The sequence below is a fragment of the Lynx rufus genome, unplaced genomic scaffold, assembly GCF_022079265.1.
Source record: "Lynx rufus isolate CCGP_SWC_20201006 ecotype Redwood Valley unplaced genomic scaffold, mLynRuf1.p SCAF_2, whole genome shotgun sequence".
NCBI lineage: Eukaryota > Metazoa > Chordata > Mammalia > Carnivora > Felidae > Lynx > Lynx rufus.
In genome coordinates, this window is record NW_025814834.1 from 210,697,037 (window position 1) to 210,722,432 (window position 25,396).

At 43.0% G+C, this 25,396-nt stretch overlaps 1 protein-coding gene across 1 annotated transcript in view; it reads left to right on the forward strand.

Annotated features, from left to right (window-relative positions):
- The window catches only part of FBXO42 (F-box protein 42), a 95,949-nt gene extending 72,009 nt beyond the window's left edge, over positions 1–23,940 (forward strand). The window contains exons 5-10 of the mRNA XM_047082802.1: positions 16,157–16,310; positions 17,496–17,606; positions 19,059–19,155; positions 19,640–19,696; positions 20,346–20,462; positions 21,361–23,940. Coding sequence (XP_046938758.1) covers positions 16,157–16,310; positions 17,496–17,606; positions 19,059–19,155; positions 19,640–19,696; positions 20,346–20,462; positions 21,361–22,476 — 1,652 coding nt within the window. The 3' untranslated portion in view covers positions 22,477–23,940. The remainder of the gene's footprint in view (positions 1–16,156; positions 16,311–17,495; positions 17,607–19,058; positions 19,156–19,639; positions 19,697–20,345; positions 20,463–21,360) is intronic.
- Positions 23,941–25,396: the final 1,456 nt, after the last annotated feature.

Below are 25,396 nucleotides of genomic sequence, written 5' to 3' on the forward strand. Positions count from 1 at the left end.
GTGTTGGTTGTCTCAGATTCTTCAAACAAACTATCTAACCTTCAAACCAACCCAGTTAGGTTGGCACTGCTATTATCCCCATTTTACAGATGAGGAAACTGAAGCTCAGAAAATCACCTAGTAATTTACCTAAGATCACACAGCCAATAAATGATGGAGCAGTGATTGAAACCCAAGATTTTGTCTCTAAAGTCTGTGTTCTTTCTCCTCTGCCATGCTGTGAGTAGTTTTATTTTTCTATAATTTCTTTCACGTTTTAAAAAACTTTTCAAGTAGACTAATAGAACAGAGTTCCCATATGCCCCACACCTGGTTTTCCCTATTGTTAACAGCTTGCATTAGTGTAGTATATTTATGACAATTAATGAGCCAGTACTGATACATTATTATTAACTAAAGTCTGTACTTTATTCTTTTTTTTTGAGAGAGAGAGAGAGAGAGACAGACAGACAGAGTGTGAGCAGGGGAGGGGCAGAGAGAAAGGGAGGCAGAATTTGAAGCAGGCTCCAGGCTCTGAGCTGTCAGCACAGAGCCTGACACGGGGCTTGAACCCACGGACTGTGAGATCATGATCTGACCTGAAGTCAGACGCCCAACCGACTGAGCCACCCAGGCTCCCCAGTTCTTTTTCTTTTGTTTGTTTAATACCTTTTTTCTGTTCCAAGATCCCATCCAAGATACATTACATTTAGTCTTTGTGTCTCCTTAGATTCCTCTTGGCTGTGATAGTTTCTCAGACTTCCCTAGTTTGATGATCTTGACAGTTTTGAGAAGTACTGTCAGGTATTTTGTGGACTGTCCTTCGTTTTGAGTTTGTCTGATGTTTCTCTTATGGTTAGATTAGAGTTACAGGTTTTGGGGAGGAACACCACAGTGGTAAAATGTCCTTATCACATCCTGTTGAGGGTACATACTATGAACGTGATTTTTTTACCATTGATCTTAACCTTGATCACCTGGCTGAGATAGTGTTTATTAGATTTCTCTACTATAAAAAAAAATATTTTTTTTTGCCCTTCCTTTAAAATTCTTTTTCCTAGTTTGCTTTTCTTTCTTTTCCTGTGATTCCCTTTATTTGTAGTTGCCCTTGGTCCTTGATATTCTATTGAATTTGGGGGGAAAACTAAGCACTCTGGCCGTTATGTCTGTCATCAGAGTCAGAAAAGGATAATGAGCAGAAGGGTATATGTCATTTGAGGAAACCTTTTCACAGCTTAGAGAATTTTCAAGTATCAATATGATTTGCCTTTTCAAATTTCTTTTGGCGGGGAGCAGAATGCTGAAGACATCTTTTTTTTTGACCTAACACATCAAGATTTTTCCAGCCGTGCAGAGTCAAAAGCTTTATTGGAAATAATTTTGTTTTCATTAAGACTGTTTCCTAAACAAATAATCACATCTTCCAAAATCACTGAGTAATCTAGCAGAAAAGCTAGTTTACTTTTGGAGTTGGGCAAGAAAAAGAAAGAATGTTGGTCATATCAGATGTCTGTGGGAAGGCCAGAATATCCTTAAAGCTGGAAAGTTCTGGAACTGCCCAGAAATAACTGCCCAGAGTGTTATTGTTTCTCTTACTCTGTAGATGATATCTGAAAAATGGTGCACACAGGGCTCTTGGATCCATTGATGAAGCTTTGCTGTCCTGTGTCTGGTAGAAAAGTTTAGCCTTTCCTGAGCCTGTGGTAACATGTTCAGGAAATGTCAAAACAAAGAAGGGAGTGTGGGACTGATACCTGGCACCAGGTATACCCAGAACAGCTAACCAGGAGAGTGTGTTCTGGAAAAGATCACCCAGTCCTTCCCTTGGCTTAGGTCCCAGGTGTCAGTATTGACATTGAAATAGCTGGATGTGGAATTTTTTTAAATAACTTATTAGTGTGTTCAAAGGCGTTAGATTCTGCTTTGTAGTGTTGTTTTGAATCTAAATACTTTATACATTTTTAAAACTTACCATTATGTTCTGAGAATGCCAGTTCTGTGGAGATGAGAGAAGTAGATGCCTGTCAACTGGTAAATATTGGACCATATTTAACAAGAGGACTTTCAAATACAATCCAAGCTTCTTCTGTTCTCTGTGCTAAAAACTGATCATTGACCTCACTGTTTTAATACTTTCTTTATGAATGAGAAGGCCCAACTAATTTTACCTATGGATCTTTGTTTATTTTTTAATTTTTTTTAAATGTTTATTTATTTTTTAGAGGGAGAGAAAGAGTATGAGCAGGGAAAAGACAGAGAGAGGGAGACACAGAATGCAAAGCATGCTATAGGCTCTAGGCTCTAGGCTCAGCACAGAGCCCAGTATGGGGCTTGAACTCATGAACTGCGAGATCATGACCTGAGCCAAAGTCGGACACTTAACCAACTGAGCTTCCCAGGTGCCCCTTTTTAAAAAAATTTTTTAATGTTTATTTTTGAAAGAGGGGGACAGAGGCTCTGTGCTGACAGCAGAGGGCCCAATGTGGGGCCCAGACTCACAACCATGAGATCATGACCTGAGCTGAAGTCGGATACTCCACTAACTGAGCCACCCAGGCGCCCCTGGATCTTTTCTTGATTATTTAATGTCTTGATTGCCAAAATGTATTAAAATTTGTCCATGTTGAAAATTCTGCATCCTTTCACTTTTATTTACTTGGTCCAGCTCATGAGTTTTTCTGTCCTTTCTTAAAACTCTATAAACATTTTCTTATATTTTATTTTATTTTATTTTATTTTATTTTATTTTATTTTATTTTATTTTATTTATTTATTTTATTTATTTATTTTTTAAATTTAAGTTTATTTATTTATTTTGAGAGAGAGAGAGAGAGAGAGAGCAGGAGACAGGCAGAGAAAAAGGGAGAGAGAATCCCAAGCTGGCTCCACACTGTCAAGCACAGAGCCAAACGTGGGGCTCAAACCCACAAACTATGAGATCATGACCTGAGCCGAAGTTGGACGCTTAATCAACTGAGCCACCTGGACACCCCTGCCTTTTCTTCTTTTAGAGAGAAGTCTGAGTGTCACTGAGCATAAGCAGTGACGTTCCTTAGAATTCTGAGCCTCCATACCTGCACTGTTATCCTGTCTGCCTACCTTCTTGACAGGCAGTTTTTGGTTGTATTTCCTGTGCAGTGAGACTCTCAGACCATCTAGTGTTTGTTTTTCTCAGGTATCCATCCACATAACCACCCCCCACCAATAGCACTTGGTGTTTTATGAGCACAGTAGACTTCATTTTGTATGATGCTTTATCCCTATCTCCAGTGCTATTCACATTTCTTAATTTTATTTTGTGTCCTGAGTGAAATTGCAGAAGGCTAATCTTATGTGGGGGAACACAAAAGATACTATGCTAGAGTCATTTCTGACTCCTTCCCCATGACACTATTGGTTTCTAGAAAGACTCGGCAGTGCCTTGCACCAGCTCATGCCCTAGTGCTTATTATTTGGCTCTTTATTCTCTGTACAGTCAGGATTGGGCTGGTTTTTCAAGTTTTTCAGTTCTTGTGACCTTGAGGAGATTTTGTAAAGAATCTGCAGGGTGGTTGGTCTTCTAGGTGGGTGAGAATTGTGATTGGTCATTTATTAATTTGAAATATCAACTTAGGTTCTTAGAGACTACTTTAACTTTTCAAAACTTAGAAGCTACCTCTCATCTCCTTTTTGGCAAATGAACTCTTGAAATACTGCTTTAATTAATTCTACTTTTTCAGACAAGCAGTGTGCCTGATAATTTCCTCTGTTCCGTAGTTCTCTCTAGGAGTGATTATGGGCTATTTTATATTTGATTTGTCGGCTTTTATGCTGTGTTCCTTTTTTGCCTTCTTTCCCATTTAGTAATGTTTCTGAAATTCATTGCCCAATCTTAAGTTGTTTCTTGCTGTTTTATTTACATATATGAGTTACGGCGTGGTTGCGTTTTATGGAAGGAATATGTTCTCAAAGACCTCCCGTAATGAATTTTCTGGCAGTGGATTGGTCTTTCTGTTTCCTGGTAAAAGGAGTAGCTGATGCCATGTGACGGTGGTATAAACATGATTTACAGTTCACTTCATTCTATCAGCTCTGACATTAGCTAGTCTTTTTTTCTTAATACTTTATTAAAACATACTTTACATACAGTAAAATGAACAAATCTTAACTTAGATTTGTTCTTTGCACAACTCAGACTTTTTAAACTGTGTATACACCCATGTGATTATCACCCAGATCAAGAAACAAAATACTTGTCACCTCAGAAAGTTCCCTCATGCCCTTTCATGTCAATACCACTCCCCACCGAGGTAACCACCTTCTGACTTCTAAGAGACTTGAGATTCATCTTGGTCTGTTTGAGATTCATCTGTGCGGTTGCATTTATCAGGGGTTTATTCCTTTTCGTTGCTGTGACTGTTCCGTAATGTGAATATACTACTTTTTTTTTTTTAACCTATTCTAATGTTGATGAATACTTGGGTTATTTCTGCTTTGAATATAGTTGCAGTCAACATTCTTATGTGAGTTTGTTTGTGGACATATCACTCATTTCTTACTTAAGACCTACCATGTCAACTTTAAGAAATATTCTAGGGGTGCCTAGCTGGCTCGGTCAGTAGGGCATGCAAGTCTTGATCTTGGGGTTGTAAGTTTGAGCCCCACAATGAGTGTAGAGATTACTTTTTAAAAACCTTAAAAAAAAAAAAAGACATATTCTAGATACAGTGAGTATCCCAGAGAGTTCTCTATTCACTTAATCCTGCTCTAAGTAGAAAGATCTGATGATCTAACTAAGTATTATAGAGATTTGGGGGAGGAAAGACTGTTTGGCTAATAATTAAAGGTACTGCTCATAATTAGGGCCTCCCTACCTAAAATGATGGGAGGAATGTGTTGTGAGAAGGAAGGAGACTGGTTAGTAATAACATTAAGAGCTTGGTTTTTGTGCCAGGCAAACACAGGTTTGCATCAGATCTCTGTTGCTTAGTAACCAGTGACCGTAAACAGGTTATGTAACATTGCATTTGCCTCACCTTTAGAATAGAGATGGTGATATCTACCTTTCATAGTTTTTGTTCAGATTACATGCAATACAGTATTCAGATGGAGGGAGATGTAGAATCTGATCAAGTTCAGTTTGTATATATACAGAAGTACTAGCTAGGGAGTGGAGAGTGGTCAGAAGTTATCCTCAAGTTCCCAAAGCTTGAAAAGGGATTGCCTTCATCCCTTTGTTTATTTATTTTCATGCCTTTATTTATTGAATGTTTATGCCCAGTGCTGTCCAAGCTGGGGCAGATATAGGAGTGAACAAGACGCAGGTCTGTTTGGGGGGAAGACAGCCCATAAACAAATCAGTCAATACAAAGAAAATCTAATGCACTAGGAAGAAAATTAACTGGTGATGCAAGAGAGTAGACGGAGGTGTTTAAAGTAAGTTATAAACTATATTGATCCAGGACTTCTGTATGGATGGATAGATTGTTAAAGGAAATCTGATTCATGAAGAGAAAAGTAGCAAACTAATGAATTTGGATTCTGTTCACAATTTGTTACAGTTTATTTTTAAGGCCAATTACATGTTTGTATTAAGATGATGTGCTTTTGATTAAAACGCCTATGAAGTATCTTAAATATTTTTCTGTTTTCATAGAAGGAAGGCACCCAGCGCTCAGCACTTGCATGTACTAATCTCTGTGAAGAAGGCATAGAATGTTACTTAGGCAACTACTTTCAGTTCTTTGCAATACATTACTATATTAGCTCCTTCCCGATCCCTGGACCCGTTCCTAGTTAATCTATATGAGCTGGTGATTTCTCCTTGTCTCCTCTAGCCATTTTGCAGTCCTAGAACAACCTGGGTCTGTGGTGGTCTCAGGACAGGTGAATGAGAGCAGAGCCTTGGGATTCCCCTAGGAAAGGAAGGAACTCTTCCTGTTTGTTTATAAAGTTCAGATGCTGGGATTTTTCCAGAATACATACTTTTCTGAGGTGGGTATACATTATCTCCTACTGGAGAGAAGAGTGGGAAAATGTGCATAGCACAAGTCTGGGTAAAACCTCAGTCTTCCAGGGGAGAGAATATGTAGATTATACCATATTTCAGTCTGGCTCTCTCCTGCCTGACTAGGATTTCCCTGTTTTGACACCAGGCCAGAAACTTTATGACTAGCAACATTGTTTTTACTTCTAAACAGAGCCACTTCAAAGAGTACCCACTCTCCAACCCCCATTAGAACTGCAATTAACAAGTTATCTGATTAAACTGACTGTGGACCTCCTCTCTTCCAGGAGAAATTGGATCAAAAGACCACTTGAAATGGTAACAAGGAACTATTATTGGTTTTCATGCTGTTAATTTTTAGCTGATAAGTACTGCCCTATTCATCAAGTGGCCTTTCTCATGGGTTTATTTAGAAGTGAAAACAATGCCAATATGGAATTTCTTTCTTTTTTTTTTTTTTTTTTTTAACGCCTGTGGTATATGCAGTCATACAGGATCTAAACTTTTCTCATGCCCATTACAAAAGTTCCTCTTGTTTTGGATGTTTCTCTTGCTTTGGATGACCCAAGGAGCGATGTTTTTAAAGATGTAGGAATAATAATAATAATAATAATGAAAATGTATACCCTGAAGCCCAAGATCCAGACAAGCTTTTGTCTTAATATTAGTGAGTTGTTTTGATATCGATCAGTAACTTTCTGGCCATGTTACAACTGAAGAATAAAATAGGAAAAGGAAAAAAAAAAAAAGGCAGTGTAAGGGAGACACCCAGAAAAGTGTTTGTCCTCAGCCCTGCTGAGTTTGCTGAGCCACTTCTTACCCCACCTCATGAGGAATCTATAACCATTTGGTTTCCAGGATTGGGTTTAGTTCAGCATTTTCATAAGAAACAGTTCCTGTCCTTTAGGATAGTATAATCTTATTGGGAGAGTCTAAATGGATAATTTCAACACAATGTGCTAAATTCTGGGATTGGGGTTGATACAGTACCCTTCCCCCTCCAGGAGGCTCTTTAGCCTAGTGTGGGAAGGGATGTGCTGGCAGAGGTCCCAAAGAAGGCCATGCCTGTGCAGAAGAATTTAGTACCATGTTCTTTGTGAGTAACTGAAGTCTCTATTTTAGACTGAGTTTAAATAGCACACTTGACTAGAACCAAGTTCTGGAAAGCAGCGTAGGGATTCTGTAGAGACTTTACCAAAGAGCAACTTTGTTTCCTACTTTGTTTCTGTCAAATAAGCTCCATATACTTGTATCTTCTGAGGGCGTCTCTGTAAATGCAAAGACTTCTTGTAGTTACTATTGACCACATTGATGGTAAATTGGAAATGTTTTCATTATCCGGGAGAGACTGATTGCCGTTGCAGACAGAACCCCTGTGGTCTTTCCTGGAGAACATTTTGAGCAGTTAGTCTTCTAGGTGTTTACAGCCCAAGATGGACTTTACACTCAGGGATTGTAAAATGTTCTTCTCAGTTGTCCTTTTGTCTCTCCATTCCTCAAATAATAAAACCGTGAAACATGGCTTTTCTTGTTTCCATGACAGAGTATTACCTATAAAACCAACAGTTTGGAGATATAAGCAGTTAAATTATAACTCCAGTAGTTTTTCTTTAAGGAATTTCTCCCCTCCTAAGTTATCGATGCCAGCCTGTCCTCTCCTGCCCTCTAGGTTTTCTAATTCAGATGCTAATATGGTGTTCTGGGAAATGCCTTTCCAAATTATTCTTTTCCTGACCTCTGAACTCTTGCTATCAAGGTCAGTTACTTCACACACTACCATAATGACAGCTCTATCAAGCCAGAGGCTTGGTGGGCTTCCCAAGACCCAGCTTGGATTCTGTCAGCAAAATGCATCTCCCCTACCCACTGTGCACACACCAGCTCAAGGCTCCTGGCTACCACAGAGAAGAAGTAGCCACACAAAAGAAACTGGGCCATATGGCTGTTGGTCAGTCTGGTCTGTCTGGTCTTGCTTTGCCCTTGAGGCCAGTTCCGTCCTGCAGATGGAGCTTCTTTGGAGCTACCCTGAGGAAGCGAGTGTTTTCGAAGAGTGGCTAGAATGAGGTGGGACTGTGACCTGAAACCTCAGCAGTTACTCTTGAATGTCCCCTTTGGCATCGTTACTGTAAAAGATTTGAAAGCATCCTAGGGAAAACTTTTTGATTGCCAGATAAGAACCAGTTCAGAGTGGCTCAGTCAGTTAAGTGTCTGACTCTTTCTTGGTTTAGGCTTAGGTCATGATCTCACGGTTCGTGAGTTCAAGCCCTGATTCCGGCTCTATGCTTACAGCGCGGAACCTACTTGGGATTCTTTGTCTCTCTCCCTCTCTCTGTCCCTCCCCCGCGCATGCATGTGCTTGCTTGCTCTCTCTGAAAAATAAGTAAACATTTTTTAAAAATCTGCAAAACAAAACATTATATTTTTGGAAGAGAGAGCAGTGAAGGGACAGAGAGAATCCCAAGCAGGCTCTGCACTGTCAGCACAGAGCCCAACACAGGGCATGATTTCATGTTCGTGGGAGTGAGCCATGTGTAGGGTTCTGCACTGAGCATGGAGCCTGTTTAGGATTCTCTCTCCCTCTGCCCCTCTCCCCCACTTGTGCACACACGCGTGCGCGCTCTCTGTCTCAAATTAAAAAAATAAATAAATAATTTAAAAAAGAACCACATGGTACAACATTCTGGAGTTCCATGAGCAAAGTAAAGATTTTGCCTAGTACTTCTCTTCTGGATTTATCAGTATGCTCATGAATCCCATGGTTAAATTTTTCATGCTCATAGTTGTTTTCAGACTCTACCTCCCGGAAGTCCCTAATTCCTAGTCTTAAATCTTCTGTTTTCAGAGTCATGGAGAACTATTAGCAGCTCACCTATGTCGCTATGAGTAAGTCTTAAAGTGATTTGCCTGAAAGCCAGTAGACAGAACGTGTTTTTTTTCCTTTTATTTATTTTGCAAAGTGTAACTTCAGTGACATAGAGACGAGAACGACTGGAGAATATTTGTATACTGAAAATGTGAGTGTTCTTTTCAGCACCCCCATGAGCAAAGCATTTGTCAAGGAAGGCCCACCTTGGACCCTTGTCCTTACTCTGTTCACCATAATGAAGGGTTCCATATAGTCATATACTGAGTATGCTTAGAAAAAATTCTGCATATAGTCCACGTTAATGTCATTTTGGAGCACTATTTAAAGGCTCACTCGGGGCGCCTGGGTGGCGCAGTCGGTTGGGCGTCCGACTTCGGCCAGGTCACGATCTCACGGTCCGTGAGTTCGAGCCCCGCGTCGGGCTCTGGGCTGATGGCTCGGAGCCTGGAGCCTGTTTCCGATTCTGTGTCTCCCTCTCTCTGCCCCTCCCCCGTTCATGCTCTGTCTCTCTCTGTCCCAAAATAAATAAACGTGGAAAAAAAATTAAAAAAAAAAAATAAAAAAATAAAGGCTCACTCAACGATGGTTTAACTCTACAACATGGTTCTCTAAGTCTGGTCCCCAAACATGAGCATCACCTGGAAGCTTTGTTAGAAATGTAAGTTCTATGGGGCGCCTGGGTGGTGCAGTCGGTTAAGCATCCGACTTCAGCCAGGTCACGATCTCGCGGTCCGGGAGTTCGAGCCCCGTGTCGGGCTCTGGGCTGATGGCTCAGAGCCTGGAGCCTGTTTCTGATTCTGTGTCTCCCTCTCTCTCTCTGCCCCTCCCCCGTTCATGCTCTGTCTCTCTCTGTCCCAAAAATAAATAAACGTTGAAAAAAAATTTTAATTAAAAAAAAAAAAAAAAAGAAATGTAAGTTCTAGGCCCCCACCCCGTACCCACTAAACGGGAAGCGCAGAGTGAGGCCCACAGTCTGCATTGTAATAAGTCCTCCACCTATTAGCAGAAGCTGGAGTTTGAGAACTAACTTTCCAGGGGAATGGTGGCTGTTGTTGAGACCATTGTAATAACATCCCAATAATATTAACAAAGACTGATCATGGTATAGAGATGTAGAAATAACTTTTTAGTCATGCATAAAATATAGGCATCCCTAATTAAAACCAGTCCTTGTTTTGTCTGGTACCCGCAGTAGAGCTGCTCTTCTAGCCCTTGGTTCTGTGTGAGTAGAAACTCCAGTTGTGGGAAAGTGGCAAAGAAACCAAACCAGAATTTGGAATTGCTTCACCATTTTACCATCTTTGCAAAAGTAAACAAGAATGCCTTGTAATTCTACCACTGTCTTCCGCCTGTGAGATTTCCTGATTTCATAGGAACCTTGGGAAACATCTGAACTAATGAGCAATTTTAGGGAATATTAGTTCTGTGTATAGGGTGCCTCTCTGATTATCCAGTTTCTCACAGCTGCCTTTCTGGCTTGTGCCTCGTTCAGAGATGCGCTCCATTGATCATGTCTGCTGTGTGATTAGGAGACCTTTGGTATGTTTGGGGAATGAAGCTTATGAGGCTAACCGTCGGCTCTGGGGGAACAGGCCCAAGTAACATGTCCCTCCAAGTTTGCTGGTGGGCACATTTGGTCCCGTGGTGCTCGATGAGAACCTGCATGGGAGTGACGCCCTTTCTTCCTCTACTTTTGTGATACAACGATTTTAGAGTCTGTCTGGAGGCTCAGTAGCCTCATTATGTTGAAGGTAGGCCAAGAAACTTCCTAATGAGTATAAAACTTTTATGTATAAGTTTTCTTGAGGGCAGGGGATTTATTTCCTCATATGTCACCATGATGATGATGGGCCTTTTAACTGTGGAGGGTCTGCAAGTGTCAGAGTACCTTCTACCAGACCGGATTCCCAGTGAATCAGTCTGTGGTGTGGTAGGCAGGTGTGTGTTAATAAAAATTTATTGGGGCGCCTGGGTGGCTCAGTTAGTTCAGCATCTGACTTCGGCTCAGGTCATGATCTCACAGCTCATGAGTTTGAGCCCTTCATCGGGCTCTGTGCTGACAGCATGGAGTCTGCTTGGGATTCTCTCTTCCTGTCTCTCTGCCCCTCCCTGGCTCACATTCTCTCCCTCCCTCCCTCCCCGCCCCCCTCAAAAATAAATGAATGTTAAAAAAAAAAAAGAAATGATAAAATTAGGGACTTTTTAGAGAGGCTTCACACTGTTGATTTTTAAGTAACAAGAATTTGGGGCGCCTGGGTGGCTCAGTCGGTTGAGCGTCCGACTTTGGCTCAGGTCATGTTCTCACAGCTCGTGAGTTCAAGCCCTGCGTCGGGCTCTGTGCTGACAGCTCAGAGCCTGGAGCCTGCTTCGGATTCTGTGACTCCTTCTCTCTCTGCCCCTCTGCCTCTCACGCTCTGTCTCTCTCTGTCCCTCTCTCAAAAATAAATAAACATTAAAAAAACAAAAAAAATAATAAAGTAACAAGAATTTAAAAGTATTCAATTTGCAACAAATGCAAACATTATATGCATAATTGGGGTCGCAGAAAATTTGATACACCAGTATCTTTGACCTCTCCTTGGTGAACAATTTTATATAGAGGTTGTATGTTGAATTCTCTGCCTGCCCTCCCCTGCTGCTTCATTTGTTTTCTTATGGTAATTTTTTCCCACTTCCAAATTTAGATGGAGGAACACAGTTAATTAACTTTAAGTGTGACCCTACTTTAGTTGGCTCAAAATGTTAAGATGCTGAAATTAAAATGTGTATTTGTGACATGAAACAGGCCTTGGAAATACTGGATGAGGGAGTTCTCCCACTCCTCGGGATAGGAAGTAGAGGGAAGGATTTTGGCTTTTGCCAAGCTCGAGATATTTGTGTGAAATCACTTTGGAAAGTCCTTACCTAAGATAATCCATAAGGATTGAGTTGTCATTGTCACCGGCCCCAGTTTACCTTTCCTTGGAAAGTCCCGAGGACAAATAAAGGGTCCTGTAATAGAGGTAGGGTGTGACCCGGAGCCTTGTGGAGAAAAAGAGGTCCTAAGAGTAGCCTTCTGTTCAATTTACTAAACTCTCATCTACTCTGTCTCTGTGGCCTACCTAATTAATTAAGACTTAGGAAAGTGCTTTTTCAGCTTTGAAACACTCCCACCTTTTACGGTATCTGACTTGTTTATGGCATCTACTCAGAAGGAATGTCTCCATATGCATGAAGAGCAGTTTAATACAATGGCTAAGAATGAGTTTTAAATCCAGACTAAACGGATCAGAATCCTGGCTTCACCACTTATTAGTTCTATGACCTTGGGTAAACTATTAATATGAGCTGTGCCTCTGTATTCTCATCTGTAAAATGGGAATAAAACTAGGAGTTTGGGGGAAGAATTAAACTAGCTTATACATGCAAAGCACTTAGGTGCCTAGCATATGATACATGCTTAATAAATATTAGTCATTATCATTAGTTGTAATTGCAATTTCTCTTAACAATCAAGTCCCTGGGGCACCTGGGTGGCTCAGTCAGTTAAGCCTCTGACTCTTGATTTCCGCTCCGGTCGTGGTCTCACGATTCATAATGGGTCCGCTGACAGCCTGCTTGGGATTCTCTTTCTCTCTCTGTCCTTCCTGCTTGCTCTCTCGCTCTCTCCTGTGTGCGTGTGTTTTCTCAAAATAAATAAATAAACTTTAAAAAAAAGTAGGAAAAAGTCAAGTTACCCATCCATTCCTACCATCCCCATAGCCCCTAAAACAGACACACTGTCACTTGCCACTTTTAGTTTCCACCTAATAAAGCATGGGCGTTGATTGTTCTAAGACAAATAAAGAGCCACTGAATTTTTTTTAAGGTTTATTTATTTTTGAGAGAGTGCGAGCAGGGGAGGTACAGAAAGAGAGGGGGACAGAGGAGCTGAAGCTGGCTCCGTGCTGACAGCAGAGAACCTGATGCAGGGCTCAAACTCACACATCGTTAGATCATAACCTGAGCCACCTGGGTGCCCCCAGAGCCGCATGATTTTTAATTACCACATACTGGTTTTTTATATGGATATTTCTTGGTCTACTTTAACACTTTAAATGAGCATCTTTGTGTCTATTTCTTTTTTCATTTTGCCCAGCTATCATTAGATTAATCCTTAGAAATGGAATTACTGATTGAAGTATATGCTTTCAATACTGATTGAAAGTATATGCACTTAAAATTTTTTGATATAAATTTGATACAAGTGTTCAACGAAAAGTTCTGTTTGGGGGCGCCTGGCTGACTCAGTCAGTTGAGCATCCGACTCTTGATTTCAGCTCAGGTCATGATCCCAGGGTTGTGGGATCAAGCCCTGTGTTGGACTCCTTGCTGGCCATGGTGCCTGCCTGAGATTCTCTCTCCTTCTCTCCCTCTCCCCTGCTTTCTCTCTCTCAAGAAATAAAATAAATTCTGTTTGGTTGTTTCTGTGTCTTTTAACTTAATTAATTAATTTTTTTAAAGTAAGCTCTAGGCCCAACACGGGACTTCACCTTACAACCCTGAGATCAGTAGTCCACGCGCTCCGCCGATGGAGCCAGCCAGGTGCCCCTGATTGTTTCCATGTTTTGCTGTTTTGGGAGCCCTGGGTCTGCTGCCTCATTTTATTCTTTTAAGCTTTTATTTAATTTCCGGTTAGTTAACATACAGTGTGTGTAGTATTAGTTTCAGGTGCATAATATAGTGATTCAGCGTTTCCATACAGTACCCTCTGCTCATCACAAGTGTGCTCCTTAATCCCCTCTCACCTATTTAACCCATGCCCCTGCCCACCTTCCCTCTGGTGCCATCAGTGTGTTCTCTACAGCTACGAGTCTGTTTGTTGGTTTCTCTTTTTCCTTTTGCTCATTTGTTTGTTTGGTCTTTTTTTTTTTTTTTTCTCCTGTTGATTACCTTTTTTTTTGTTTGTTCGTTTGTTCTGTTTTTAAATTCAAGTTAGTTAACATATAGTGTAGTATTGGTTTCAGGACTAGAACCCAGTGATTCATCACTTACATAGAACAGCCAGTACTCATCCCAACAGGTGCCTTCCTTAATACCCATCACCCATTTAGCCCATTCCCCCCAGAAACCCTCAGTTTGTTCTCTGTATTTGACTCTCTTAAGGTTTGCCTCTTTCTCTGTCTTTGTCTTATTTTTCCTTCCCTTCCTCTGTGTTCATCTGCTGTGTTTCTTAAATTCCGCATATGAGTGAAATCATGTGACACTTGCTTTCTCTGACTTATTTCGCTTAGCAAATAATACACTCTGGTTCCATCCACGTTGTTGCAAATGGCAAGATTTCATTCATTTTGATCACCAGGTACTATTCCATTGTGTGTGTGTGTGTGTGTGTGTGTGTGTGTGCGCGCGTGCGCGCGCGCACACACACACCCCATATCTTCTTTATTTGTCATTCTCTTACTGACTTATTTTGCTTAGCATCATACTCTAGCTACATCCATTTCATTGCAAATGGTGCTGCTTTACTTTATACACTTGATTTTAAAAGCCAGGATTTCCAGTATTTCAAGTCCAAAACCAGATTTTAGTCTGGTAGGTTTTTTAAGCTTTTCCCAATTTTTTCATAGTATTTACGAATTCCAAGGTAAGGGTAAGAACTTGAAGCTTTGTTTGATATTTCACAAATTAAATAATTTGGGGATAATACTAACATTTTAACTAGACCATTGTATTAGTTAGGTTTTCTCGTTGGTCTAGGAGGCTTCCTCCCGGGAAGGCAAAAAGTTTACCCCAGAAATCACAAGACTCTGTGAAGGACAATAGCCCCCTTAGTCGTGATACCTGGGGGGTAGGAGGGTAGCAAGAGCCAACTCATGCAGTACCTCAGCCAGTATGACCTCAGTCTGTGCTGCCGATTGACAGGAGAATCATTCCTAGAGAAGACTCATTTCTGTGGTCAGATCCTGTCTGGATTGGTGTCTGTTCTATTAGGAAAGTATTCAGAATAGCTGATGCCACATCATACTCTGAGATGCCCACTCCATATTCTGAGAATTGGTACCTTCTCATTACATGGTAAGTTACTCTTAAGTTGGATCCCGAGAAGACCATCACTTACTCCGCTTTTTCAACCTTGAGACTTTGTCATCAACACCGTGTCCCCAAAAACCCTTTGCTGAAGGGGAAGGCACCTCTGTCTCCCGGAATGGGAGCACCTCCGCTGCCGTGAGGTTAATACACTGTTGGGATTCCTTCTGATGATTTTTGTCTTTTTTAAGGGACCCTGCAGCTTTAACAAATTTTTCTTCTTGAATATTAGTATTTACTGACACCTGGGTACATATGTACATATTTACGTATGTATTGAGACAAATTTCTTTGGTCTTAAGCAAACTAAAGCAAACTTACTCTGGCATGCAGAGTAAGAGGTTGGGAGAACTAGCAGTTGTTACATAAATGCAGAAAGGGCTCTGAAAGATCATGCTCCTGTGTGACGTTTGTTATCTGTGAGGTTTTCTAGCATCAGCCACATTTCTGTTGTTCCAAAGTTTGGTCAGCAAAGCTCACAGATCCAGCCTGGAGGGACTTCATAGCCACTCTTGGTACCGCGGCCTACCTCTTCACTGGAATGTCTTCATATTGTGCCTGAAATTTCGCCCCCATTTGTGCTAGTGAAGCCCACAGTTAGAGGCCTAGAGGCCACTATGCTAACAAATGAGAACTGCATGCCTCCCTTTTTACCTGTGTTGGGTAACAGCAGTTATTTTATTTTTTAAGTTGCATCCAGGAACTAGCCTGTATATATACTCCTTGATCTGTTATTTTCTTTCCTTTGTTATGTCTATTAAGCTTATTAAAGGGATGGGCAGGAGAGTCAACATTTATTGAGCACCTACTAGGTGCCAGGCAGTGTGCTGTGTGCTTCAGATGTATTATTTAATACTCAAAACAGCCTTATGAGATAGGTACTCTCATCCCTCATTTCAGGTAAGCAAACTAAGTAACTTTCCTCTAATTCAGGTTTCTCTGTTTTAATTATAAAAGACGTATAAATTGATAGTGATATTGTAATAGTCGATGTAGCTATTGATGGTAGCTACACTTGTGTTGAACTTAGCATAGTGTATAAACTTGTGGAATCACTATGTTGTAACATTGTGTGTCAACTATACAAAAAAAAAAATGTATAAATTGGTGATGGTTTTCTGTCAGACCTGCAAACCAGTTTTGTCTCTGCCTTTCCCTTATGTTTTATGGTATAGGTTCCCCTTTTGTGACTCTTCCAGGGAATGGTCATATATAGACAACCTCCCTACAGCTTGTGAGACCCTGAATCCTGACGATGGTGTTATTGACTTTCCTAGGGTCCTATCCTTCCCCTAAAGCTGGGGCAACTCTGGTCGTGTACAAGGACCTGCTGGTGCTGTTTGGTGGCTGGACGCGGCCAAGCCCTTATCCCCTACACCAACCAGAGAGATTCTTTGATGAAATACATACTTACTCACCCTCTAAAAACTGGTAAGCCACAAAGATAAGATTCTTCCAATCTGGAATAAAAGATTTTAGATAAATGGATTCCTGGGGTGCCTGGGTGGCTCCGTCAGTTAAGCGTCTGACTCTTGATTTCGGCTCAGGTCATGATCTTGCCATCCTGAGATCAAGCCCCTCCTTGGGCTCCACTCTGGGCTCCTCACTGGGCATGGAGCCTGCTTAGGATTCTCTTTCTCCTTCTGCCCCTCCGCTGCTTGTGCTCACTCTCTCTCTCTCTCTCAAAATAAATTAAAAAAAATATATATATATATATATATACATATATATACACACACACACATATTTATGTATACATACATATATGAATAAATGAATCTTTCTGTGACCAGGAATCTCTTTGAGAATTTGGTAAAAGCTATGGACTCTTTTCCAGGAAAAAAATTTACATATGCATAGATTTTGCTGACAGTTTCAGAGAGTTTACAGGACCCCCTGAAAACCTAAAGCTAAGGGGTGTCCGGCTGGCTCAATCGGTAAGAGCACGTGACTCTTGATCTCCAGGTCGTGAGTTCAGGCTGATAGAGCTTACGTTTTTAAAAGATTTTTGTTGTTGTTGTTAAGTTTAGAGAAAAGGTTAAAATTTTTTTGAAAGAAAAACTAAAGCTATGAACCTTTATTCCCAAGAGAAAAAGTGGAAGAGATTTATCCCTCTTCCTAGAGAAATGAATGTGCCAGTTGGAGAATAGTTCTGGCTGCTAAGTCCCCAGGTGTGCCGTGGATTCAGATGATTCATTGTTCCTTCTGTGTCCGCAAGACTGACTCCTGACTCTTTTTCCTTTGTTCTTGGAACAGACTACTTAGTACAGGGCTCTCAGTAGCTGCAGCTGATCGGGACTGTAGAAGGAAGTACAGGTGATGCTCCTTTAGCACGCTAGCCTGGAGCGGCGAAGAGCCACGATGGCTTCCCTGGTCCTCTCTCCACTCTACCTCCAAGCCATACTCACTGAGAACTTGAAAGTGAATATAGCTTTAGCAGGTTTATAAGAAGGGCATAAATACCTTCTGCCATCCTCCATTTATTATCCTACCAGTAGCTCTACTGAAGGTGATAGAATCGTCCCGTCAAGTGGGTACTGACTTACTGCTGCCACCTGAAACACATACGACCAGGTGGTGCTGACTTCTTGGCTTCTTTCTGTCTTTTTATATTAGGTGGAACTGCATTGTGACAACCCATGGGCCACCTCCCATGGCTGGCCATTCCTCCTGTGTGATAGATGATAAGATGATTGTCTTTGGTGGCTCCTTAGGATCCCGGCAAATGTAAGTATATTTGGTTTGCTGACTATCAACCTGAAGGTAAATACTCCTGGGAATAACAGGTCAGAAGAGTGAACTAGTCAGGTTAGTATTCCTGAGCATGATTCTAATTAATCCAACCACGTGTTGCTTCCTAGCATTCCAGTTGTTGATCCCCTCATCATAGAGCAACACATTGGAAACCTTCCTCCATAAAGTCAGCTGTGTAGGATCTTTTTATTTGGTATGTGGTTCACTCGGTGGGATCAAATTCTGAGGTAGCCTCCACCTTGTCTGTTTCTACCTGTGCTTACGGAAGGCTGCTGTCCAAGAAGCACAGGGTGCTTTTACCTGCTCTCCTTTGTGAGCCAGCCTGTGCCCTTTTGGGCTTTAGCGGAGAGAGCTAGATTGACAGGACAGGTGAAAATGGTTCCTTCTCCAGACAGGATGGGTTGGGGGAGTGGGTAGGAGCAAGAAATCTGTCAGGTCTGATACACCCACTGTCCTCATCATCTCTGGCCATGACTCAGCAGCTCAGGCCAACGTCAAGAGCCAGAGCCATCCATCTGAATCCCTCTTTATCTGGTTTGGTGGTAGCTGCAGTAGTGGTCATTTTCCCTGTGCTCTGAAAGGCAGGTTGATGGGCTGTCAGCAGTAAAACCATTCCAGACCCAACCCTGTTCCCTGTCAGGCAGCGTACCCCACATCTTCCTGTTTTAAAACAGTTGAGACACCGTGAGCTGCCCTTCAGCTGAGACAGTTTAGGGCTTTACGGTATTAGAGTTCTTATTCCGTGTTCCTCTATGTGAATAAACGACCTTAGCAAGATGACTGTAAAATAGAGACTGCCTTCCAGGAGTCTGTCCTTGCCGTACTGGTCCCTTGGGGGTTGGAGATGCCAGTTTGTCCTTGATAAAACTGCAAATCTCATTAGCCACGGTGAAATTAATTTGTATAGCCAGAATTGACAAATCTTTATCTCCTAGACAATGATAGAGCTACTTTTTGCATCAGTTTTTTTCTCTTCCTTGTGGCTTTTGCTTTTGAAAGACTGTATCTTGACCAGTAGCTGTTGCCAATTAAACTTCCAACGAAAATTCATTCTTACTTTAGATACTAGTGTGTCGCTGTAGGTTTGACTCAAAAGAGGACTTACGGGTCAGTGGGAAGAACAGAGGTTTGAAGTTCTTGAGGTGGGTTCCAGGGAAAGAAGGGGAAGAAAAATATAATTTAAGATGGCATCAGCATGGCACTTTGCTAGGCATCTTTATAAATGTGACTTCAAGGGGCACCTGGCTGGCTCAGTTGGTAGACCATGCAACTTTTGATCTCAAGGTTGTGAGTTCAGGCCCCATGTTCAGCATGGAGCCTACTTAAAAATAATAATAAATAAAATACCAATGTAACTTCATTTATATCAGTTCTGGGGTCCCTGGTGGCTCCTGACTCCTTCATTCTCCTGTCCTTATCTTATAGGAGCAACGATGTCTGGGTCCTTGACCTCGAGCAGTGGGCGTGGTCCAAGCCGAACATCTCCGGCCCCAGTCCTCATCCTCGAGGTGGCCAATCTCAGGTGCTCAGGAATTAAAATAACTATTCAGCAAACACTGTAGCATCTTCCTGTTAGGATGGGAAAGGGAGGAGGGAGTCAGGTAAGATGCCAACATGCATAAGCCAAAGAGACTTTGTCGTTCTTTTTTGCTGGTATTTATTTTTCAACTTCTAATGGGTTGTATTAATTTTCAGTGGCTTTATATTATGCCTCTCCCCAAAGCATTTACTTTGCTATTTCATTTCTCAAGAGAACCCTGCATTTTGTGTGGTTGGTACGCTCATTTTAATGTTTGATCAACAAAGGATATATCCATTCAGGTGAATCATCAGTAATTTGCCCCCAGACATCAGAATTAACATGGTTTGGGGAGACTGGAGAGCTTATGATGACTAGAATACTCTCGTTTGGGATCTGGGTAGGCTGTTTTCATATACCACTGATGCGTAGGAGGTCAGGTGCCTGTGTCTTTGTAGTTTTATTTTAAATGTCTTCCTCTCCCCAGATTGTCATAGATGATGCAACTATCTTAATCCTTGGAGGGTGTGGCGGTCCCAACGCTGTGAGTATTGCTGGTGTGGCATATTCCGATGCACACGTTGCTAAGTGTTCGAAACTTGTTTCCCTGTGTCACCTTGTAAGCAGTGATAAGACCATTTCCACATTTGTACTTAGAGAATACGTTTTCACTTTGGGTATATATATAACCTTTGTATTTTCTGGTTGAGATCTGCTTTTTGTTTTTGTTTTTTGGAGGGGGGAGAGGTGCTTTTAATCAGAGATGTTCGTCTCTTAAATATTTGTATATTCTCCCTACTCCTACTTCCTCTTTTAGGCTGTAATGTGCTGTCATGTTTCTAGGAGGAGTGGGACAGAAAAACAGTTTACATGGAATTTATTTAAGAATGCAGATTCAGAAAGTTATGGATATGTATTATTTACACCACCTACACATGCGCTGTACCTCAGGCAAAATTTAGAACCACTTAAAATTCATTCGTAGGTCACAAGCACAGTTCCATATTTCCAGGCCAGTGGTGGTATATGAATAAATGAAGGGGCATGAATGAATGGCTAACCAAAAATGTTGCTCTTCTGAAGAGCCCACACACTCTCTAGACCAAACAGCATGGCTTTGAAATTCCAACTATGTGTGTATGTTTTGTAACCTGTACCACACCTGAGCCCTCCTGTCGGTCCTTCTCTTACAGCTCTTCAAGGATGCTTGGTTGTTGCACATGCATTCAGGCCCCTGGGCCTGGCAGCCACTCAAGGTAGAAAATGAAGATCATGGGGCTCCAGAACTGTGGTGCCATCCAGCTTGCCGGGTGAGCAGAGGACTGACAGGCCAGTGAGAGAAGACGTCCTAACTGTAGGGCCAAATTAGCTCGTCAGACTTGCAAGCAAATTTGTATAGAAATGAAAAACACCTTGACATCATAAAAGAAGTGGGCATTAACCATAACTCCTGGGGCATTGCTCATATATGAACCTTTAGATGAGAAACCTGTGTGGGCCCCACTGATCCTTTTTTTTTTTTTCTTTTAAGTGTATTTATTTATGTAATCTCAACACCCAACGTGGGGCTCGAACTCACAACCTCGAGATCAAGAGTAGCACATTCTCCTGACTGACCTAGCCAGGCGCTCCCCACCCCACCCCATATACCCCACTGATCCTTTTAGTGCTAGCTTTTTTTTTTTTTTTTTTTTTTTTTTTTTAACATTTATTTATTTTTGAGACAGAGAGAGACAGAGCATGAACGGGGGAGGGTCAGAGAGAGGGAGACACAGAATCGGAAACAGGCCCCAGGCTCCGAGCCGTCAGCCCAGAGCCCGACGCGGGGCTCGAACCCACGGACCGCGAGATCGTGACCTGGCTGAAGTCGGACGCTTAACCGACTGCGCCACCCAGGCGCCCCTAGTGCTAGCTTTTTAAGCATCTCTTTGTCTATGAACCTTTCTTCAGGGTCCCCAAACCAAAACTGATTCCTCCCTCCACCCCTCCCCTGTCCTGTACATACAACTCTAATGGTAACACCTGTCATGCTCCAGCAAAAATTATCCCCATGTCTATCTCCCCTTCTAGCCTAGAAGGCAGGCTCCATTATTTTCATCTCAGTGTCTCAGGTACCTACAAAATGCCTGGCCTCCCCAGATGCTCATGATCAAATGTTTGCCATTTAGACGAATGATCAGAACTGAGCACAGGTCTTTTGTCTTCCAGGTGGGGCAGTGTGTGGTGGTCTTCAGTCAGGCTCCTAGCGGGAGAGCCCCACTCAGCCCAAGTTTGAACTCTCGCCCATCACCTATCAGCGCCACTCCTCCAGCCCTGGTTCCCGAAACCCGAGAGTACCGCTCTCAGTCTCCAGTAAGGAGTATGGATGAAGCTCCTTGTGTTAACGGCCGCTGGGGAACACTGAGGCCCAGAGCTCAAAGGCAGACCCCCTCAAGTTCCCGGGAAGGGAGCCTGTCCCCAGCCAGAGGAGATGGCTCCCCCATCCTCAATGGTGGGAATTTGTCTCCAGGAACAGCAGTGATTGGTGGCTCTTCCTTGGACAGCCCTGTGCAGGCCGTGTCTCCTAGCACTCCATCTACCACTGACGGATATGACCTCAAAATGGGACTTTCTTTGGCCCCCCGACGAGGGTCACTACCAGATCAGAAAGATCTGAGGTTAGGATCAATAGATCTGAATTGGGATCTGAAACCCACTTCGAGTAGCAATCATATGGATGGTGTGGACAACAGGACAGTTGGGGGAAGCACGAGACACCCTCCCGAACAGACGAATGGTGTGCATACCCCACCACACGTGGCCAGTGCCCTTGCAGGGGCTGTCTCCCCAGGTGCCCTGCGTCGGAGCCTAGAAGCCATCAAAGCAATGTCATCCAAAGGCCCCTCAGCGTCCACAGCACTAAGTCCTCCTCTGGGGTCTTCTCCAGGCTCCCCCGGGAGCCAGAACCTGAGCAGTGGAGAAACAGTGCCCGTCCCTCGCCCAGGGCCTGCCCAAGGGGATGGGCATTCCTTACCTCCCATCGCCCGCCGCCTGGGGCACCACCCTCCGCAGTCCCTGAATGTTGGCAAACCTTTGTACCAGAGTATGAACTGCAAGCCCATGCAGATGTACGTGCTAGACATTAAAGACACCAAGGAGAAGGGGCGGGTCAAATGGAAAGTATTTAATAGCAGTTCTGTGGTCGGACCTCCTGAAACCAGCCTGCACACAGTGGTACAAGGCAGGGGCGAACTCATCATATTTGGAGGACTCATGGACAAGAAACAGAATGTGAAGTACTATCCAAAAACAAACGCCTTGTACTTTGTGCGAGCAAAGAGATAATATGTTCTAAACCCCCTTCCCTTTCTGTGGCTTTTAATTTTCCAGTGTGCAAGCATTTGGACTGCGAATTGGGAAAACAAAGGACAGAATTACCCCATAAACCAAACCCCCAGTTCCCAACCTCACTCACTGCAGGCTGGGGTCAAACCTCCATTACGAAAAAAATTATATATAAATATATAAATATATATTATATAGCCAACTGTGTTTACAGAGAGGGAGAGGTCTCCGTCCTGGTTCAGATCAAATTGTTGCTGTGTTTTAGCAGAGGCTCGGCTGCCTTTTTCTACATTGCTGGTAACTAGACCAAGAATTTAGGGAACAGACTAATGTCAGAACGTAACCTAAGGCAACTGAAGAGCCCCCATAAGTCCTTACGTGGCCTTCTTGGAGTTAGAGAAAGAAAGAGCGTGTGTAAGGTGCACAGGTGGAGGCTCCAGACCCACGAGCTCCAGGAGCTGGCAGGGGGAAAGGAGCCTGTAGAGAACTGTTCCTCCCTTCCCTTGAAAAGCACAGAGGACCCGAGCGGTAATGCCCTCTGCCTGGCCCCGTTCTGCCCTCGTGACTGAGGAAAGTTACCCAGCCAGGAATTCTTTTCCACATGTGTGTGCCAGGATCACCGTGAGACGATGTTTATGCAGACACGCCTGTCTACCTCGTGTCCACTGGTCTTTTGCGTGCTCCCTCTGTGTCTCAGAAAAAACATTTTGGTGTCTGATTTTGGAATTTTCTGACAATCGTATTTGATTGCAAGTTGCCAAAAACCACATTTGTTCCCTTAAAACTTGATCCTCAGAGGCTGCCTTTTTCTTTTCTTTTTTGGGGGGGGGGGCATATGTGGATTTTTTTTTAAGCCCTAAAAGCTTTCTCATTTTCTGTTTCTCTTACAAAGCTAAGGTGCCCAGGGAAATCTCTTAGAGATATTTCTTTTCTGGAACCCTTTCTCTGGTATCACTTAGGAGGCTGGTAGGGAATTCCAAGATGCCAGTATCATGAGAAATCCTTGAAGCATCAAAAAATACTGTTTTTTTCCCTTTGGGGCTTGTTTTTACTTCCAGAGCACATGGGGCCCACCCGTCCATATTCATGCAATGTGGAAATTGATCCTGGAAGGAAATCCTAGTAATAGCTCCTTCTAGAAATGATTTTTGCCCTTGTCGTGACATACGTTTTTCTGCCTGGCTGTTGAGCGGTGGTTGGGTTGAGCATCATGTGCTTTAGCGTCTTTGCAAGGCTGACCTCGGGAGCAGCCCCTCCTTTGTGATTGTGCTGTTCACGTATGACACAAATAAGGTTTGGGTTTTTATTTCACGCCATTTCTGAGATAAAGTGCAACCAACTGGAGCATGTCTTTGGTTGACATAGGAAGTTACAAGTTTACCAATCTTCTTGGAAGTTACCAGTCTCTAAACCATGGGCTGGACGTAGGAGATGTTAGAATAAAGTCAAATGTCACCACTTAAATGTAGATTCTTGGTGATTTCTCATCAGTGCAAAGAGGATTTCTACTTTGCCCTTAGGATTTGAATTTCAAAACATTGCATTTCCCATCTTTCACACTCCCCTTTTTCTCGTTCGCATTTCCCAAGCACAAGCCTGCTACAGCTGGCCCTGGGTCCTGGCTCTCGGCCAGCACTTAGCAGTCTGTCTGATAAGTGTGTTTTCTCCTATTACATCATGTTGAATTCTTTCCCCTGGCCATTAGCTTTTACAATGTGGTCTTGGTGGGAAAGCCCTGTGGTGCCAAGCGCAGGAAGGGGCCAGCTCTCAGGGAGAGGTCTGCGTTCCAGAAACTGTTCCATGTGCTCCCTTAGATGAGGAAACTACCAAGCCTACTTGCTGTGGTGTGCACCTACTCACAGCTCAGCACTTAGCTTTCCAGACTCCTCGCTCTTGGGCTGTTGCCGGTCCTTCTTTGGCAAAGACTGTTAGACCACGCGGGGTCCTTATTCACAAGATAAAGCAGCCTATGAGATTAGATACTACACTGTTGCCATTGCTGAACCTTGTTTATGACGTTGCACTTGCGCATGGACAGCATCTCCTAACTCAGTTCCTATTGAAATATAAAGTATTTGGAAGCCTGAAAGTTCAGACTCTCAACTTGGTGATCATTCCCTTTGTCCTGTGGCCTCCCTAAGCCAGCTGTTAGCTTGTGGATTCCCTCCGTTTTCCCCAAACAGGGAGGCAGTGGAGATGATGATGCTCTTAGAAAGTAACCAGCTCCTCGGCACTCCGCGGCATCCAGTATTGTCTACACCGCTCCGAACCAGGCTGTTGACTGCTCCTTAAGAAAAATCTGCCTCATCCGCACCCGGTGGTGTTGGTCTCGGTGGCTCCTGGGCGCTGTGGGCAGATACCTTAGGAGAGCGACTCGACACAGTCAAGGCGATTGTGTCCTCAGGCCCTTGTGAAGCCGCACGCGCGCGTGCTGGGACTCCAGGCGTCTCGGCTGCGGAGAGCATTCTGCCAGCCCCCCGGGGGTGCTTCCTCCAGGTCACATCTAACCACAACTCTGGTTTTTGACATGACGCCAGTTTTGTCTTAAAATTCACTGAGAAAAAGGAGACAATTTCTTAAGCCTTCAGGACCACCTAAATTAGCAACTATTTATCAGTATTTAAGTATTTAAAATACATTTTGTTTCTACTTGAAGCTTTAAACCCTTCCATTCCTGCAAGTGTGCCTTTGTGAGCCCCATGTCCTGTCCGCTTCATCGGCCACCCTGCTGAGACTCTCACGTGAGAGTCTTGGTGTCTTCTTCCCTCTTGGACGGAGCTTCCCTCTCCTCACTTTACCGGCTGGGCAGCAGAGAGGGTTCTGTGTTTTCGTTCACATTTCTACTAACGTGGATGGTGGGCTGCATAAACACCCCTTCATCCCCCCCAAATAGTATATTTTAGGAGCACAAATGAGGTGT